The 18,607-nt window shown below is 40.5% G+C and overlaps 1 protein-coding gene and 1 long non-coding RNA gene across 6 annotated transcripts in view; one reads left to right on the top strand and one right to left on the bottom strand.

Moving 5' to 3' along the window:
- Positions 1-18,607, top strand: part of Cep128 (centrosomal protein 128) — a 389,783-nt gene that overhangs the window by 3,670 nt on the left and 367,506 nt on the right. For all 4 annotated transcript variants that reach the window (XR_004114433.1, XR_004114432.1, XM_031356808.1 and 1 more), the window contains exons 3-5: positions 10,331-10,465; positions 14,066-14,227; positions 16,270-16,356. Coding sequence is in view for 2 of the 4 variants with exons in the window: in XM_031356808.1 (XP_031212668.1) it covers positions 14,081-14,227; positions 16,270-16,356 (234 nt within the window). In the remaining 2 variants the exon portion in view is untranslated. The remainder of the gene's footprint in view (positions 1-10,330; positions 10,466-14,065; positions 14,228-16,269; positions 16,357-18,607) is intronic.
- The window catches only part of LOC116080448, a 57,397-nt gene that overhangs the window by 4,137 nt on the left and 34,653 nt on the right, over positions 1-18,607 (bottom strand). The window contains exons 3-4 of one of the 2 annotated variants that reach the window (XR_004114435.1): positions 5,691-5,867; positions 5,515-5,597 (exon numbers count right to left, since the gene is read on the bottom strand). This is a non-coding gene — a long non-coding RNA (uncharacterized LOC116080448). The remainder of the gene's footprint in view (positions 1-5,514; positions 5,598-5,690; positions 5,868-18,607) is intronic. The other variant, XR_004114434.1, reaches the window with a different exon arrangement.

Raw genomic sequence — 18,607 nt, 5'->3', positions numbered from 1 at the left:
CTGTCCTGGAACTCACTCTGTAGACCAGGCTGGCCTTGAACTCAGAAACCCGCCTGTCTGCCTCCCAAGCGCTAGGATTAAAGGTGTGTGCCAACACTGCCCTGCTTAAATGAAATTCTTATACATGTATCTTATACATAAGTTGTATACACACATATACACATACACACACACACACGCACACACACACATGCACACACACACACACACACTTTTGTTTTCTTGAGACATTGATCATAGAAGCAGAGCTTCTGAGTCAAAGTGTGTGTATTTGCTTGTTTTGCTAAGATATTCTCTAGAAAAGTTGCCCTCATTTTTATAACTAGTATACTTTTACTTCCTTATTATTGTGTGCAGGTACAGGGGTGTGTGTTACAGGTGTGTAGAAGGCAGAGGACAACTTTTGGCAGTTGGTTCTCTCCTTCCATCGTGGGCTCCCAGGACAGAACTCAAGAGAAGTGCTTTTATCTGCTGAGCCACCCTGCTAGCCTTTGCAACTAATACTCGTACACCATAGAATGCCCTCATTAACCTTGAGGCTGAGAGCTTTGCTCAGCGGTCCCAAGCAGAAAAACAAGGACACCATTTTATTGTTTTAATTTGCAGTTCTTCAGAGAGATGAAGTATATTTATGCATTTGGCAGAGATATTTGTATTCCATGAATTGCCTGTTTATATGTCCTTTGTGCCTTTTACTACTGGAGTGCTATTATTTTTTGTGTGCTTTTTAAAGAGCACACAAAATTATCCCCCCTGGCTCCTCTATAATGCAGATATTCTGAGTTTTTCCTTTGCTTTCAATGTCTTGTTATGATATTTAGAAATGACCTTAAGAGACCTAGCAAGCCTTTATCAGCTACTCATCTTCCTATGGTTAATATAATAACCCTTAACATAAATCTGTATACCACTAAATGACTGGAGGATTGGAGAAGCCAGGACTCGTGGTTACGTGATTCTATTTAGGAGATGGACATTTAGAATCTGCTATGTGCACAGGGTTTGTCATGAAACAGGTGCTCCCGAGTGAATGAATGAATGCTTGTGAAGGAGCAAGTTCACACATGAATGGGTATGTGAATTAGAAGCTGAGCTGGAGCTAGACTCTTTCCAATGAAGAGCGACATTGCGGAAGAAGTGGGCTATGATTGTTATTTTAAAAGATGGATAGTGACTTTTACAGATTGAGGTAAAAGGAAAAGCTTCATGGTGGGCAGGTGAAGGCTTTCAAAAGCAAAACATGGATTTGTTCATAAGCAATAATTGGTATGCTGAAACTCATCGGATGAAGAGCTCTGATGAAGAAGAGATTATATGATTTGGAGTTTAGAGCTTGATAGTACAGGCAATTGTATTAAGTACATTTACCCTATGTAACTAAGTAGCTGCAAGTGACCACTGTAAGTTCAAATGACTTCAAAAATAATTGAGTAAAGTCGGGATTGGTCCAGTCACTAGGCAGTTTTAGTATATTGCTACCTAAATTTGAAATGCTGTCTTGTTTACCACATAATAGACATTAGTATTAATAGTATTCATAGTAATAGTACATGGCTCAATCAATATTGATTTAAGACTTCAAATAATTAATTTAGACCCTTCATTAATGAAATTTCTCCATTTAATAATTGCTTAACTAGTACTTGCTATTTGTAAAGCTCTGTACTTTGAACTTTGTTTCTGGATTAGTTGAGACAGGGCAATTAAAAAAAATGTAGTTGCCAATTAATTTGATAGTGGTCCAGCACATGACTGCCGGGCTTCAACCATGCCTGATCCATTTTATGTTTCTTTAAGGGCATATTTGAAACTGAGTGATTTATAAAAGAAATAGGTTTGTGTGGTTCACAATCCTAGTTGTCGTAGAGTCCTACCAGCATAGTCCTGTGGCCTGTTTCATGTCCTTGAACCATTAATGTGTTACATCATGGGAGAGAAAAATGGACGAGTGGGTCAGGGAAGGTCATGTTGTGAGAAAGAGAGTGGGAGAGCCACTGACAAAGCCAGACTGGCTTTATGAGGGTCTGCTTTTCAGATGTGTAGTCCAGTTGCCCAAGACCTAACCTATTCCTGAGAGCTGGAGATTTGCCCCTTTTTGAGGGTATCATTCGTGTCCTTCCCTTAATTCACAGCATTGGTTCTCAACCTTTGGGTCACGACCCAAAGGGTCCTGCCCCCTGGAGGGGGCAGTCACATCTCTGATTCATAACAGTAGTAAGATTACAGTTATGTGGTAGCAATGAAATGTTATGGATGGGGTCACCACAACATGAGGAACTATATTAAAAAGTCACAGCACTAGGAAGGTTGAGAACCACTGACGGAGAGGTTCCACTGTCTCTAGATTGCCAATCTTAGAGAGCAAGCTTTCAGTGTGTAAACGTTTGTGGGGATAAAGCACCTATAACTTGAATTAGTCTTTGTTGAGACTTCTAGGGTTAACAGAGGGATAGGAAATGGCCAGCCATAACTGCATAGGCTGGGTTGACGTAGTATCTACCATGGGAATACAGCAGAGTGCACTAGGCCCTGACTTGGGCTTGGGCAGAGAAGGGAGGCTTTCTCACAGGACTTTCTTCTGATCTGAATCTTGACTGGGAAGTAGGAGACAAGGATGGATGGTTAGAAATGTGGCCCTTGAGAAAGGTTCAGAGAGTGAAAAGAATTTTACGAGGTAGTAAGACTGGATAGGTCCCATGGTGAGTGGAGTGTGACATAGCTGGAAAAGAGTCCATGGTATAAACAGTCATGATTTTATGGGAATGTTCAATACCTGTCTTACTTAAGATAAGCAGCGATGAGATTTCAGAGCTGTGAGAAGGAAAGATTACCTCTGCCTGGAAATGGAAGACTTCACGAGGCCATATTTTGCTCTGCCTGAAGCGATAAGCAGATTGAGAAAAGTAGGAGGAGTGGTTAGGAGAAGGTTTCATGGCATTAGTGAGGGCGGTGAGAAGGATGGCTAGCTGGGGTCTTGAATTCCTGATTCACAGACCTTAACCCCGTCATGGGAAGTACAAGATTTAGACTCCAGTTTTGTTATTGTACTTTTAAAAAAAAAAGTAATTGTGGTTAGTACTTTACTCAAACCACCATCTTTCTTTGCAGCATAAGAAAGGTTGTAATTATATCATCCTTACAGGATTGCCATAGAAATCATGAGACAGTGCTAATGAAAATCCTCCAAAGTTCTAAAGCAGGGTGTAAATGAAAGGTAAATGGCACTAGGAAGTGGTTTCCTCTCTTACAGTTGTTTCTTTCACTAAGAAATCAAGTAGTTACTTTCATTTTGAAATTAGGAAGAGAAACAGTACAGCAGAAAAGTAATCTGCTTTGTGATGCAGAAAAATAGCTTGTTTTTTTTTTTTGTTTTTATATTTATTTTTTACAAACCCCTGAAATTATTATACTTTTGTGATTGTTTCCCTCATCTCAAAACAGGATAGCCTGTCATGTGTTACCACTACCTGCTTAAGTGTGTGCACATGTGTGTGTGTGTGTACGTGTGTGTGCATGTGTGTCTGTGCTTGCTTATGTTCTGACTTGAATGTAGCCTTTTCCTTCCAGCACTGGAAAGGACGTCACATATATCTACACTCTGAGTCCATCCTGTTTTCTCAGGGGAAGTTGGATTGAGGGGAAAGTTCAGCAAATAACTCTTTTCAGAACCAAAGCAAGTCAGTCAGTTGTTAATGTTAGCAAAATACTGTGTCCTGACAGTTAGCCTTATCTGTATAACAAACAAAACCTTGGAGACATACAACAATAAACGTTCAGGCCTCCACAGTAGGTTAGCCAAGCTGTCTACTTAGCATGGCTAGACTTGTTCTGTTGTCTTAGGGCAGCTAGCTGCTCTGCTGCCCTATGCTGGAAGACCCAGGACACTTCTGTGTCAGGAAAGTAAGGTGGAGAAGACAGGAGAGGTGAGAGCCAGGCTCAGGGCGCAATCCCATTTCTCTCTAGGCTGCTTCAGGTAAAGTCTTGCAAGGCAGGTAGCTGGGCTCATAATTAACACTTAACTACTTAGGGCAGGAGAAAAAGAAATATATAGAGGTGAAGATTTGGGTGAAATTTAATGTATTAGCACCCCAATTTATTTTCTTCATTTTAGTGCAAAGCTTTTCTACGTAGCTTGCTTACAGTCAGGTAGAACATGTGTCTTCCCTGTTTGAAAGTCTGCAGGTATGGAGCATTTAGGTGTTTGCCAGAGTGTCAGTCTTACTGTTCTGTCCACCACAGAGATGGAGACCACCTATACCAGGCCTGCCTTCTGCTCTCCGTGGGAGACTGTCTCCCAGGTGTCTCTGCTGATGAGTTCTTTACAATGGGGCTCATAAGCTTTGTCTTATTTAATCCTTAGCAGGATTGCAGATTGTCCTAAGTGGAGTCAGTCTAATGACACACTGTGCGAGGCAGCTATATGGGAGACTGGCGTGAACGGGCAGGTGTGAGTTTGCCTACACACAGGATGCTCCTGTGGAAAATCCATCCGTCACATTGACAGAGTCTTTAATTTCTTTTTTCCCCCAGAAAACTGGAAATTGGACTTTTCAGGTGAAGTCTCTTGTCTTCAGAGTCATGTTTTAGAATAACCCAGTTGATTTCAAATAGACAGTAAATCCCCTTAACTATTGACTCATTTCTTCAGCCTTAATATTTGTATTCTTTAAAAAAAAAATTGAGCCAGGCAGTGGTGGTGCACGCCTTTAATCCCAGCACTTGGGAGGCAGAAGCAGATGGATTTCTGAGTTCGAGGCCAGCATGGTCTACAGAGTGAGTTCCAGGACATCCAGGGCTACACAGAGAAATCCTGTCTTGAAAAAACAAACAAACAAACAAACAACAACAACAACAACAAAAAGACCCACCTGTAGGATATGAAGCCACAGCATATAAGTCAGATAATAGCAGAGCTGCCCTGGTGCAAGGACCCGAGTTCTGTGGGTTTGGACCCTCCGATTTCTCTGAGATAGTTTTTGACAGCACCTCATTTCCTCTATGAGCTCTGTCAGGCTCCTGCTTCTCCTCCATGTTGAGTGTGGATTCTGGTCTGAGCCCTGGGTTTCTGTCTTGCTGCTTACCTCTCTTACATAATATTCTTGCCAGCCTTTCTCACCTACTTACTTTCATCCCTCGGCAGTGCTGGGGATGCTGCTAGGTCTTTGCACCCACTAGGCAGTGCTCTTACCACCAAGCCGCATCCCTACCCTCAGTGTTTGAGACAGACTTGCTAAGTTGCTCAGCCAGGCCTTGATTTGGAGCCTCCTGTCTTTGCCTCCTGAATGCTGTGATGCCAAGTGTAGGCTGCCGTCCTTGGGTTATCTTTGCCCTGCAATGAATGATTCAGTAAAGGATGAATGGTGGAGAGGCTTCTGGAGTACCTGTGCTGTCCTACATACGTGGGACTGACTAATGGACTGAGTGCTGACTTTGAGCTTGTGTAAATTTACTGGAGGAGTTTGAGGTGAGAAGTCACAGGAGAGCATTGATGTAAAGAGAAAAGGAACAACTTACCGACAGCTGTTTGTACACGACAACCTTCGCCAACTTGGTGACTTTTTCACCTGAAGGGTGAACTTCACCCCCAAGCTCTATGGCTGTTGAGACAGGGAGAAATACATTCTGAAAATTGAATTTGGTTGATGATTAAGTTTAAAACACATTTCCCTTCTCAATATCAATGTCATTACCTTGAACATCCTTTTGAGGACAGTTGCCTGGGGTAGGGACAGCTGAGGCCCATGGAGGCTATAGAAGCAGTCACCCTCTTAATGTGCACCAGGCAGTCTTTGTGAAATATCACCCTTGATGCTGGGTGCTTATCTTTTATGGAACAGCTTGCAAATCCTAATTGTTTTAAACTGACTCTGAGGAGAAGAGATTTGAGAATCAATAAATCATGGCTCTCATACATACAAATGTGCCTCATTACAATGAAGACAATCTGATGGCTCCTTAGGTCAAATAACACAGGGGTGGACTTGAGTTCTTAAGGCTCACCAGTCCTCTTTTTACAGGGCTTGAAAGCAGTTTTCTCTCTCATCTCAGCGTCCAGGCTGCACATGGCCATTTTAGATGGGATGAATGGATGAGTGTTCATTACTTGCTCTGGTGCTTGTATGTCTTTTTTATAAGGTTCACTAAGGCAAAAGCTACAATATTTATACATTTATATGTTTATAAGTATCAATGCATTAGGAGCACCTAAGTAAACAATTCCCAGAACTGTGCCATCTACTATTCAAACACAGTTTTTGTTATGATGTTATAGACCTTTACCCAAGGTCACCAGTCTTAGTCCTCTCTTGAGCCTTGGATGTGTTCTGGTCTTAAAAGCAGATGTATTTTCTTGTCGGTGAGTTTTGTTGCACAGAGAGGTGTTGGTAACTTGTGTTCTTTCTGCAGCTGAAGGAAATGCTTTTCTCACTCTCACTTTCTTCTGGTTGTTCAGAGTTCATGGCTCTTGCTTTTCTGCTGCTGTGTATCTCAGTGACATTTATGATGATAAGAATGGATTTTTCATCCAGTTGAATTGCTCTTCCTTTGTGTTTTTACAACAACGATGAAAACTTTCCCTGGGCCAACATAGATGGTTTTTTACTTGTCTTAATATTTGTTTGTTTCTTCCATTTTTATTTTTATTTTTATTTTATATTTTTTTACTTATTCTTCTCTCATAGAGTACATCCCTACCACACTTTCCCCTCCCTCAACTTTTCCTATTTCCCTTCCCACCTCTCTTCTTCCCAGATCCATTCTTCCTCCCCTTAACTTCAGAAAAGAACAGGCCTCCCAGGGATATCAAACAGACATGGGAACATGGCATAACAAAGTAGGATGAGACACAAATCCTGGTATCACGGCTGGACAAGGCAACCGAGCAGGAGGAAAAGGGTCCCAAAAACTGGCAAAAGAGTCAGAGACAGCCCCACTAGCACTGTTGAGAGTTCTACAAGAATACCAAGCTATGCAACTATGATATAGGCAGAGGACCTAGTGCAGATCCATGTAGGCTCCATGAGTGTTGCTTTAGTCTCTGTGAGCCCCTATGAGCCCAGTTTAGTTGATCCTGTGGGCTGTGTTCTCATAATGTCCTTGACCTCTCTGGCTTTCATAATCCTTCCTTCCTCTCTTCCCTTGGGTTTCCCAAGCTTTGGCTGTGGGCTGTGGGTCTCTGTATCTGTTCCCATCAGTTGCTGGATGATCCTGGTTGATGACAATTTGGCTAGGCACCAATCTACAAGTAGTAGAATATCATTAGGAATTATTTCATTAACTTTTATTTTTTATTTTTTGCCAGTTGTGTTTGGGTCTCTAGTCTATTGGCAGTGTTGGGGGTTCCCTCTCATGGAGTGGGTCTCAAGTTAGACCAGTCATTGGTTGGTGACTCCCACAAATTCTGTGCCACCATTACCCCAGCACATCTTGTAGGACATCTTGTAGGACAAATTGTAGGTGGGAGGTTTTGTGGCTGGGTTGGTGTCCCAGTCCCACCGCTGGAAGCCTTGCCTGGTTGCAGAATATGGAGTGGTTTAGGCTCCCTATCTCTCATTACTAGGAGTCCTCACTAGGGTCACCCTCATAGATTCCAGGGAGCTCCCACTGCATTAGTTTCCACATCATTCCCCAAGTGTCCCCCAATTCCAGTTGTCTCTCTCCATATTCTCTTCAGCTCCATTCTTCTTCTACCCTCCACCTGATCCCTCCCGTTCCCATCCCCACAGTCTACCCACAAAATCTGTTCTATATTCCCTTCCCCGAGAGATCCATGTGTCCCCCTTGAGCCCTCCTTGTTACTTAGCCTCTCTGGGTCTGTGGGTTGTAGCATGATTATCCTTTACTTTACAGCTAATGTCTACTTATAAGTGTGTACACGCCCTGTTTGTCTTTCTGTGTCTGGGTTACCTAACTCAGGATGATTTTTTTTCTAATTCCATCCTTTTGCCTGTCAATATCATGTTGTTGTTGTTTTGAACAGCTGAGTAGTAGTACTCTATTCCATTGTATAAATGTACCACCTAGCTTTTAATGCTTCTTTAAGCTTCAGATTTCAGTGTTGACTACTTGTCACTCAGGAACCATTCTTGACTTGTTCTCCAAAGCAGCATTTCATCATAACAAGCATACGCAATGCCTGTGCATACTGATGCTTTCAAACAGTTCTCTGATGTGTGTTCATTCTGGCATTTGGGTTGTCTGTTTTAATAAGCCAGCCTTGAAAATAACTGTCCTTCAGCATAACTACAAAGAGAACGTGCAGCACAAGAAAGTTTCTTGGTTCTTAACTCATGACAGGTGGTCCGTGGCTGGCGTGAAATATAGACACAGCTCCTGTGAACTTGTTTCCTCAGCTTATCACCGGGTGGGAATTAGTCAAGTGGTCTAGCTGAGGTAGGTGTCAGGAACTAGGAAGGAGGGTCAGGAAGTTGTCAGGCAGGAAAAGGAAGAGAGTTCTTGGAAGGAAGGATGTTGAATTGGTTTGCAGGTTATCAGCTTGAAGGTGTGGATGCTGTCCTTGAAGGTGATCTTTGTTTCTTTCTTAAGTGTATATTCATAGTTCCTTCTGATTATATATTGATATAAGTCCATTATTGAAAATTCATAAAGGATAAGAGAAGAAAAGCTTAGAAGAATACAAACTGGTAATATACTTTGGAGGGTAAATATACTTTGAGGGAGTAATGTATTTCCTATTACTCCTCTCATTTTCTGAGCACATTTATGCTCATACCTAGAAAACATAACATTTATTACAAAACTGGAAGTCATACTTTAGCCTTGCTTTGGCATTAACTGTTCTTTGAATCAGGATTTTTAGTGGCTATTTAGTGTCCCCTTGTAGGGTTCCATTGTATAGTAGTGGCTGTCGCACCAGACGGTCTGGGTTTTAGCCTTTCCTTCTTATTCTGAATTCCCAGAGTTGTTATTTTCTCTCTAGTACAACTTCACAGCAAGTATCTTTATATATGAATTTTTAGTTAGTGTTGTTTAGGGATCCTTTTTCAATGTATAATTACAAGGTCAAAGGCACAAACAGTTCTTGGCAGGTGGTTGTGTGCTAATAGCCAGACCTGTTGTAGCAATTTGCACATTTCCATTAGAAGAGTTCCAGGGTGCTCTTTCTCCTGATACCCAGCTCTCCATGGACATTGTTACGTAGTGCAGGAATTAGGTCAGGGAGACATCCTCATTGCTTACTTTACATTTCTTAGACTATTTTGTTGTTTTTTTCCTTAGAGGTGTATATTTGCTTTCTTTTGTTACCACTTAGTGTGTTTGTCAACATAAAATGACTGATTATTACATATTAGCTAGTTTCACTGGGGAGAAAGGTTTCTGGAGTCTATTTTCTTTAGTGCCAGTGTTCTTAGGGTATAGCACACTTAAAAACTGAATTTGAACTTAGCGTAAAATAATATATTGTTGATGAATAAAGAGCATGTATTTGCGCTTTTCTTTTGGGGGCTCAGAACTGTTTTCATGGCCTCCATACATCTCCCCTAGCTTAGAAAAGTGTTATTAAAATAAAATTACATCTTTTCTTTCCATTCCCTGGATCCTTTCCCCCTTTTCCCTCCCAGCTCCCCCCATGTCCTGCTCACCTTACTTCCATTTGCTTTCAAATTCATGCTCTCCTTTTTTGCTATTGTTACACACACACACACACACACACACACACACACACACACACACACTCGACAACCTGCTGAGGCCAGTGTTGCTTGCTTGTATATGATTTCAGGGCTGAGCACTTGGTATTGGATAACTCTTTTGGAGGCTTCTCCATAGAGGAAGACAACGTCCCCCAGCCCCAGCATCCCTTAGATAGATGCCCGTAGTTCTTTGTCTTAGTTGGGGCCCATGAGCTTTCTTTTGTTCACATTAGCATCTCTACTATCTACCCGTACTCTTGACGTATGTGCACACTTCTTGCCAACTTCAGGTACCAGGGTTTCTTTTTTTTTCTTCCTTCCCCATCGATTTCATGTCAAGAGAATGTTTTTTTGGGGGGCCATCATAGATTAATGACTTTTGTAGGCATGTATCTTTGGCACAATGGCTGCTTTTTGTGTTGTGGCACTTAGGCCTCTGTTTAAGTTTGCTATGGGAATCATTCTTAACTTTTTAATTGTTAGTAATAGTGCAGGGAAGTGCCAAGTTTTTTGTTAGCAATGAAAGTAATCTGTTTATATAATTATATTCATTTTTTAGTCTATTCTTTGTGAAATTTAGGTAATAATCACTTAGATGGTTGCCAAATGTTCATGTCTTTAAAAAAACCATGCAATTTCTCAGATGCTTATCTCTTTAAATGTTGCCACCTCTGCAGGAGTTCCACCAGATGCAGGAGTCTGAGCAACTGTCATTGCTCAGAGTGATTGAAATTAATAACAGAAGTCTTAGAGAGCACCTGTGAAGCTCATGCTGCCAAGTGTCTCACTGGAAGTATGTAACCCTAGCTGGGGTAAGTAACAGGACTCCCTCCTTGTGCGTTATGCCATGGTGAGAGAGAATTCAATGTTGCTCTTAATTTTATTTAGTTCTACTATGATTTTCTGTTATATGGTTAACTTTACGTGTGCTGCTTGGTTGCTTATTAACATAGTTTAGTCATAATGCTCATTTTATAAAAAATTTTGAGAAATCTCTGCCAGTATTAAAAGTATAAGTGCATGGTGTAGGGTGTTCCACATGAAATCATGTCTGTCTTCCCTGGAGTGGTGGGGCAGAAATAATAGCTGAGTAGGGATGAGTGAAGAGAATCCTGGGATGTTATTTACAGTATAATGTTCTCAATGTTTTATTTTAAAAATTACAAGCATATTACAGTGATATTTATCATAGTGATTACTTCTAGGTAGTGTACATATCCAGCTTTACTATATCATTCTCTGTACTAATTATTTTAATAATTTTCTCAAATAGTGAAGAATAACCATAACAGTCTGGGATTCAGATACTCTTAGTCAAGCTGAAGTTCAAAATTGTCTATTTATTTGAAGTGTCTGATGTGCACTGTATCCAAGGAAATTAAATATAGATGGTGATTAACACTGTTGGTACTCTTACCAGAATCCAGCTGTCCTAACGACTGTTACTTTGTTTCCTGTTCCCGTCAACCACAGTGCTAGGAAGCACACTTCTCCTTTTATAGTCAGTCACCATATTTTGTCTGATGTGACTGATGGTACAACTTTGCTAAGAGATCCCAGGCATAATTATTCTTTTCCTTATTTATCAATGACAGGAAAAATTAGTAAACAAAACCCCTTACTTGGAGGCCAATGGTTTGATTTGTTTCCAGGGCTCTTCATGAAATGTAGGATTGAGGACAGGTGGTTTTCTCCTGTGTCTGTTCAAGGTTTCATGCTACTAGTTTACGGTTCTGCTTCTCCTTGTTATTTGCATCCTGACCAATGATGAGGAATTGGAGAAACTATAGCCATGTATGTAGAACAGTGTGTTCCGCTCCTTTGTTTGGCAGTTCTTCCTAATCATTAAGATTACTCATGCATACTATGTGACAGACATTGGAAGCAGCAGAACACTGAAGATGGAGAAGGCTGGGGAATTCAGGGCCTGCTGCCAGTAATCGCTGTATGGAGCTGGACCCATTCCTTCACTCGTACTTCAACTTTCTCTGAAAATTAGGAAATAGTTGAGATAATGCTATTGTTTATTATTGTTATTATTATTATTATCTCATTATTATTATTATTGTTTCGTTGCTGCCGACTCTACTACAAAGCTTGATCCTGAGGCCCAGCAGTACTCATAAAGTTGTGAGAATCAAATTGGGTTGTCTGTGTAAACAGCATATGAGTGCCTCATATGGTAGCTGGCCTTAGGACAATACAGATTTTTTCTACAATGATGGCTGGAAAATGATGGAAAGTGCTTGAAAGAGAGAACAAGGGCACACTGGAGAGATTCCTGAGAGATAGGTGCACATGTGGATTTCCAGAGTTTGAAAGGCAAAGGCATTTCAGAGCTTGCATTACTTCTGGTTCTTGTTGTTGTGACAGATACCCAACAGAGGCAACTTACGGGAGGAAGATTATTTTGTTTTTGGCTCACAGTTTCACAGACTTCAGTCTGTGCTTAATGGTAATGGGCACATGGGTGGACAGTCTCCTTTATTTCTTTGTAGATGGGCAGCAGAGAAAAAGCAATACAGTCAACCGGTTCCTCTAGCTATGTTCTACCTCTTACTCTTTACCACATCCTATTAAGAAATTAATCCATTAATTATTAGGTCAGAAGTCTTCATAATCATATTGTTCCTGGAAATATTATCACAGACACACCTAGAGCCAATGTAATACTCCAGGTATTTATTAATCTAATCACAATTGCACTTAGAATTAATTATGATGAATATTGTGTAGATTTCTTTTTTTTTTTTTTTGCAGGAGACGGGGAGGGGCACTTAAACAGTCGTGGCTTGGCAAATGCAGAGCCCAACAGCCGCGTCAGCAGTAGTTTCTTGTTCATGGTTTCTGATATGGGAGGGATCCCATCATGGGTACTTTTGTGCTTATACCAGTAGGCAAAGACTTGAGAAGGAGGGAGGTGAGGGCATGGTACATGAGATGCATGACGTCTGCAGGATGCTCAGCAGCTCTTGGCCTCAGTTTGCATGAAGTGTTTGGACATTCATGGATTCTTTTTCTGAAGTGGTGAAGATAGACTGTAATTTAATTTTCAAAAAAAAAAAAATCTAAATTCCCAGCAAGAGTCCTTTATCTTCTTTAGAGACATGATTATGCACTTCCAAGCTGCAATAAAAATAAAGGTCCAAAAGACTCAGAGTGTTCTGTCATGATGGAAAAATTCCATCATACTGTGCATTATAAGCCAGAAGAACATGTCCATGTAGAGTTTAGGAATCTTATAACAGTTTATATTAAAGACTGAGTTAATCCTCCATTAAACAGAAGATAGAATTATCGGGTTAATTCCCAATCAGCTTTTGCTTTGATCAACATAGTTTTCTCTGGTGATGTTTGGTTCTAGATGTAGTTGTTTCCCTCAACTTCTATTAATAATTTTTCTGAAATGAGATTATCATGCACAAATAATTTTTCAGATGAGTCAAATAGACAGTTGAGGTGAAAGTAGGAGAAAAGCATGTTTACAGAATTCCCCATTGCTGAACATGTATTCTGGTGGGGTGGCCTTCTAATTTAGTGGATGTGTTGAGGCCAGCATCTTCTTGTAAATGTATTATTGTAAAGTTTGTTCCTGTACCAGAGCATTTGTTTAATTCTGCAATTCTAAATTGGGATGTAGGAGAGTTTTCTTTCTGTAACACACTGGAATTTTATTAGGGTTCCTGCAGAGTATTTGTCATATTTTTATGTTTAGAGGTATATTCTTATAGCTTTGAATAGATATTGGACTAATATTAAAGACTGGAGTCTTTTTATGCATATGTGGTGTCTACATGTTCACATGTGTGTGAGTTCATGTCAGCATGTGTGTGCACCTCTGTGTCAGTGCACACAGAGCTAAGAGGTTGATGTCTCATGGTCCCATGCCTTCCTCCTCTGCTTTCCACCTTCTGTACTGAGGCATGGTCTCTTTAACCGGAGATTGCTGTTTGGCTAGGCTAGCTAGCTAGCTTGCTCTAGGGATCCCCTCTTAACCCAGACCCAACATTTATGTTGATGTTGGAAGTCAAAACTGAGTCACCTCCTAGGCTTCCAAAGTGTAGGTCTTCAGAGAATGTTTTTGTTTTGTCACAGTTGGAATGGTTGACAGTGTTGTGACACATTGTATATGAAAATACTTTTAATTCTGGCAGCAGACCACAAATCTTAGGATTCCATACCTGGGATTGATAACTCATGGCTACCACCTGGGGGCAGTTTTCTCTGAGCAGAGCAAGCCAGGGAAACAGGATTACATAGGGAGTGACCTTCTGTGTTTTCTTGTGTGTCTATTTGCTGAAAGACTAAATAGTAACAAATACTTAAAAATACAAGAAGGTCAGTAGTGGGTTCCCTACTTCTGTGTTTTTTACTGTGAATCAAAGTGACACTGACTTGGATTTATTTTGAAGGACTTGTATACATCAATGGCAGAATCATCCAGTGATTCAGAACACTTCCGCTATCGTGACGGATTGAGTCGATGGGCAACCAGGTCAGTTCAAAGGGGAATTGGAAGTCGTTCTACAGCAGATGTCACCGCAAAGATCAACACCATAACCAATACTTTACAGGTTAGTTTGACAGTAGTTGCGTTTGATAGAGTTTTAATAGTCTGAGCAGAGTAATGGTTGCAGTCAGTATATATATATTTTTGTACTGTAATAATAAATGACCCTCAGGCTAAAGCCTTAAAACAACCAAGTTTATTATCTCACAGCTCTGTAGGTCAGAAGAAAGAGAAAATTCTGTTCCTTTGCCTTTTGAGGCTGCTCATATACCTTGTCTCGGGCCCCTCTTCCTTCATCTTCAAAGCCAGCCATCGTGGTGGCTGAGTCTTTTTGGCTGGTAATGTCTTCCTTTCTGCCTTTTTTTTCCTTTTCTTTTCCCTCTCCTTTTTTTTGTTGCTGATTGTTTTTCTGGTATCCTCAGGCTCCACCTGAGAGCCACATGGCCAGCCACCCTTTCTCTTCTAAGGACTCTTGAGGTTTCATCTTCTCTTAGTAATCCAGGAGAAAGTCCAGTCTAGGTGTTAAGTCACATCTATAGGATCCCTTTTGACATATAAGTCACATAGGTATAGTTCTATAGTTAGTCTCTAGTGGTCACCATCTCTGGTGATGATACCTGAAGTAGCTGATAGGGTGTGATAGGATGAAACTGTATTTACAAGTAAAATGTTGTGGGGTGAAGCACTGGGCAGCACTCCTGTTTAGCATCCTGTGTGCTCGTGCCAGTTAGAGAGGTTTGGGGGAAGCAGGTTATCAGTGGATGGCTAATACGCAGAGAGATGCCATTTTTGGTTTCTAAGATAATTTCTGTCAGCATTTGGAAGTTTGAATGAGGACAGTCTGATCTTTTCCATGTAAAGACCTTGGAAAGCACCTTGTATGGGTAGTGTGGTCTCATGGGGAACAAACCCAGAAGCAGAATTATTTCCAACTGATTAATTCTTTGCTTTTGCTTTAGCCCATGTAAACAGGGAATTTGGCTTTGAATTGCTTTGGGTTAGTATGCTAGATGGGAAGAGAGTAGTTGTTGGAGAAATAATAATTTTACATAATACTAACAAACACCTATTTTCTGTAAATGTACTTGTTTATGTAATAATGGAGTTTTAGAGTTTGAATCCTTCTACTTTCTTGCCAAGAGAGACATTAGCAAGTAGGCATACTCAAAAGAAACTACTCTATTAATCTCTTATGTAAAACCAATCATATTTAGGTAGAAACTTTCTGTTTTGATTAAAAATAAATTTATTGTTCATTAAAAGATTAAAGGGCACATTTTCTCTTTTCTTAATCAAGTTCTATAGTGAGGAAGTCACTGGAGTCCAAGAGACCTAACAATTCACTTTCTTGGGGCTGGAGAGATGCTCAGTGGTTAAGAGCACTGACTGTTCTTCTGAAGGTCCTGAGTTCAAATTTCAGCAACCACATGGTGGCTCACAACCATCCATAATGAGATCTGATGCCCTCTTCTGGGGTGTCTGAAGACAGCTACAGTGTACTTACATATAATACATAAATAAATCTTTAAAAAAAATTCACTTTCTTTACATACTTGAAAACATTTGCTTTTTTAGGATTTCTTTCTGCTCTTTCTCTTCCTTCCCTCTGCCCCTCCTTTACTCCCCCTCCCTTCCTCACTCCTTCCCTCCCTCTCTTCTTTTTCCCTCTCTTCCTTTTTCTATACTATTTTCTTATACATATACTATGTTCTTACTGCATAGTCCAACCTGGCCTCCATCTTGCTGTGCACATAACCCATTCTGCTAAATCTTGATGTTCAAGATTGCTTTTTTGTAAGAGAAGTGTGAATTATGAGTGCACAGCTTTCTGAAGAGGATTCTTTTGGATTTGTGGTTTTGTTGTCAACTTATTATAGAACTTTGGACAAGTCCTTATCCCATGCTTCCGATTTTACATAAATAAATTGCAGGTGGATCTGGGCTTCTCAGTATTGTAGAGATTGGGTGTGTAGGACTTTTGTTGATAATCCGAGTTATCTGGCAGAAATTGTACCTTTTGCACAGTTGACTTAGCTCTTTGAGAATACTAAAATTGATTGGAAGAATAGTGTTTGGGATGATTGATCGAATGTTTTCTTTCCCAAGGACACCACTCAGAATCTGCGACATGTGGATCAGATGCTCGGGCGATATCGAGAACACAGCACTGGACAGGCGGGCGCTGTTGGGCAGGTAGGAAGGTTTCAGCTGTTTGCATTGTTTGCTCACCATAAGCAAATGTGCATTTAGGGGAGTGAGCTTATAGGCTAAGTAGGTAACAATATGCGTACTTAGGGGAGTGAGAGTATAAGTAGATAGCGATGTTGATAAGTATACACTTTAAACTGCCTTACTGGGGCTGGAGATAATGGCTCAGTGGTTAAGAACACTGCCTGCTCTTTTAAAGAAGTGGAATCCAAGTGGGAAATCTGAGTTCCTTTACTAGATCAGGGTGGACTATAGGTCCCTGTAAGGGCTTGTCTCATTGATATGGGAAGATCCAGCCCACTGCAGGCAGCACCACTTCATGGACTTGGCTTCCTGGGCTATATAAGGGATGGAAAAGCTCCTGAGTGTGAATAAGCAAATGAATTTGTACCCAGTTATTTCTCTGCTCATGACTGTAGTTGTCATGTGCCTGGCTGCTTCAAACTCCTGCTGCCTTAACTTCCAGGTAATAATGGCCTATAACATTTTTTCTCAACCTGTGGGTCATAACCCCTTTGGGATGTTGAATGCCCCTTTGATAGGGGTCACCTAATACCATCAGAAAACACAGATATCTATACAATGATTCACTCAGGAGCAAAACTATAGTTATAAAGTAGCAACGAAAATCACGTCATGGTTGGGGGCCACCACAACATGAGGAATTGTATTAAAGGGTCACAGTATTAGGAAGGTTGAGAACCATCGGCCTATAACCTGGAATTATTAGCTAAAATAAACTCTTTTTGGCTATACACACACACACACACACACACACACACACACACACACACACACATGGGTCAGGATTATTTATCATAGTTTATAATATTCTATAGTTAGGATGTTTTCCCTTTAATATGAACAGTATAATAGTGACGGGTAATTGAATTTCTCTCTCTCTCTCTCTCTCTATATATATATTTATATTTTATAATATATATGTATATATTTAGATATGTTTGTGTGTTTGTGTAATTGTGGGAATTATGGAAATAAAAGTAGTAGGTTAATGAGTGTCTTCTTAAAGATTTGCTAGATATTTCAAAATTGCCATTTCAAAGGTATGCCAATTTATGTTTGGTTCAGATGCAGTGAAAGAATTACAGAATTCAAAAACAAATTTATTCCTTTTATTAATGTTTTGCTAGATTCTCTATGCTTTTTGAGGAGATGGCATGTAAATTTAAAAGATGCTTAGGTTTTATGCTGTATTGAAGCTTATTGAAGGAAATCAGCTAGCCAACTAGCCTATGAACCCTAACTAACCTACCAGCTCCTTGTGAGTTTGCTCATTCACCTTTGGGAACCCACTTAAAAGTCTTTCTTCTTTATGAAGGAAGGAGTAGTGTTCACATTGTAACAAGGAGGATTTATATTATACAGTAATGGTTTATGTACCCTGTGCTATACCAATTGTCCAATACGTCCCAATCTGTGATTGAGGACTTGCTTTCCTCGTGCAAAGCAGAGCCGTAGTTGTTATTATTGCCTGTAATTGGAAACTAATTGAGCAGAAGGAAACAGGGCTCCTTGAAAAAGGTCTGCACTACTTCCCTTAGAGAATATGTGTGGGCACTTCTGCACCTACAGGATAGTTATGATTTATGGTGTGTTTGAAAGGCCCAGCTGTAGACGTCATGTGTGTAGGTAGCCCACAAATTGTTTTAGCTTATTTTATTCATAATAGATATTTCTCCTTTTTAATTTATTTGTGAAAAATCGGAACATTATTATTCACTAGAAACAGAAAACAGGAAGCAGAAAACATGGTAGCAGCTAGAATTAGACACTGAATTCTGAGGACTGACTATTCAGCCCTCCAGGGTTTCTTTCCAGCCACTCACAGAACAAAAGACCTGGAAGAGCAGACGCTTTGGGCTTAAACTCCTCCTCAGCCTGGGCCAGTTTTCTTTCTCTGTCTACCTTAAGCTCTTATTCTGTTCTGACACTTGGTGGTTAGTGACTTTTTATTCTGACGTGTCCATGAATCATGACACTGATGACTGTATGTGTGAGCTACTCAGGATAGCTGCGATTGCCTTGCCTTTCCCTTTTCTTTTTTCCCTTTTCCTTTTTCCTTTTTCCCTTTTCCTTTTTCCTTTTCACTTTCCTTTCCTTTTCCTTTCCCTTTTCTCCCTTTATCCCTCCTCTTCTCCCTTCTCTCTCTCCTCCCCTCCCTTCTCTCCCCTCCCCTCCCTTCTCTCCCCTCCCTCCTCCTCCCATCCCCTCCCTC

This window comes from Mastomys coucha, unplaced genomic scaffold, assembly GCF_008632895.1.
Source record: "Mastomys coucha isolate ucsf_1 unplaced genomic scaffold, UCSF_Mcou_1 pScaffold6, whole genome shotgun sequence".
NCBI classification, from domain to species: Eukaryota; Metazoa; Chordata; class Mammalia; order Rodentia; family Muridae; genus Mastomys; species Mastomys coucha.
This window is presented reverse-complemented; position numbering and strand designations above follow the sequence as displayed.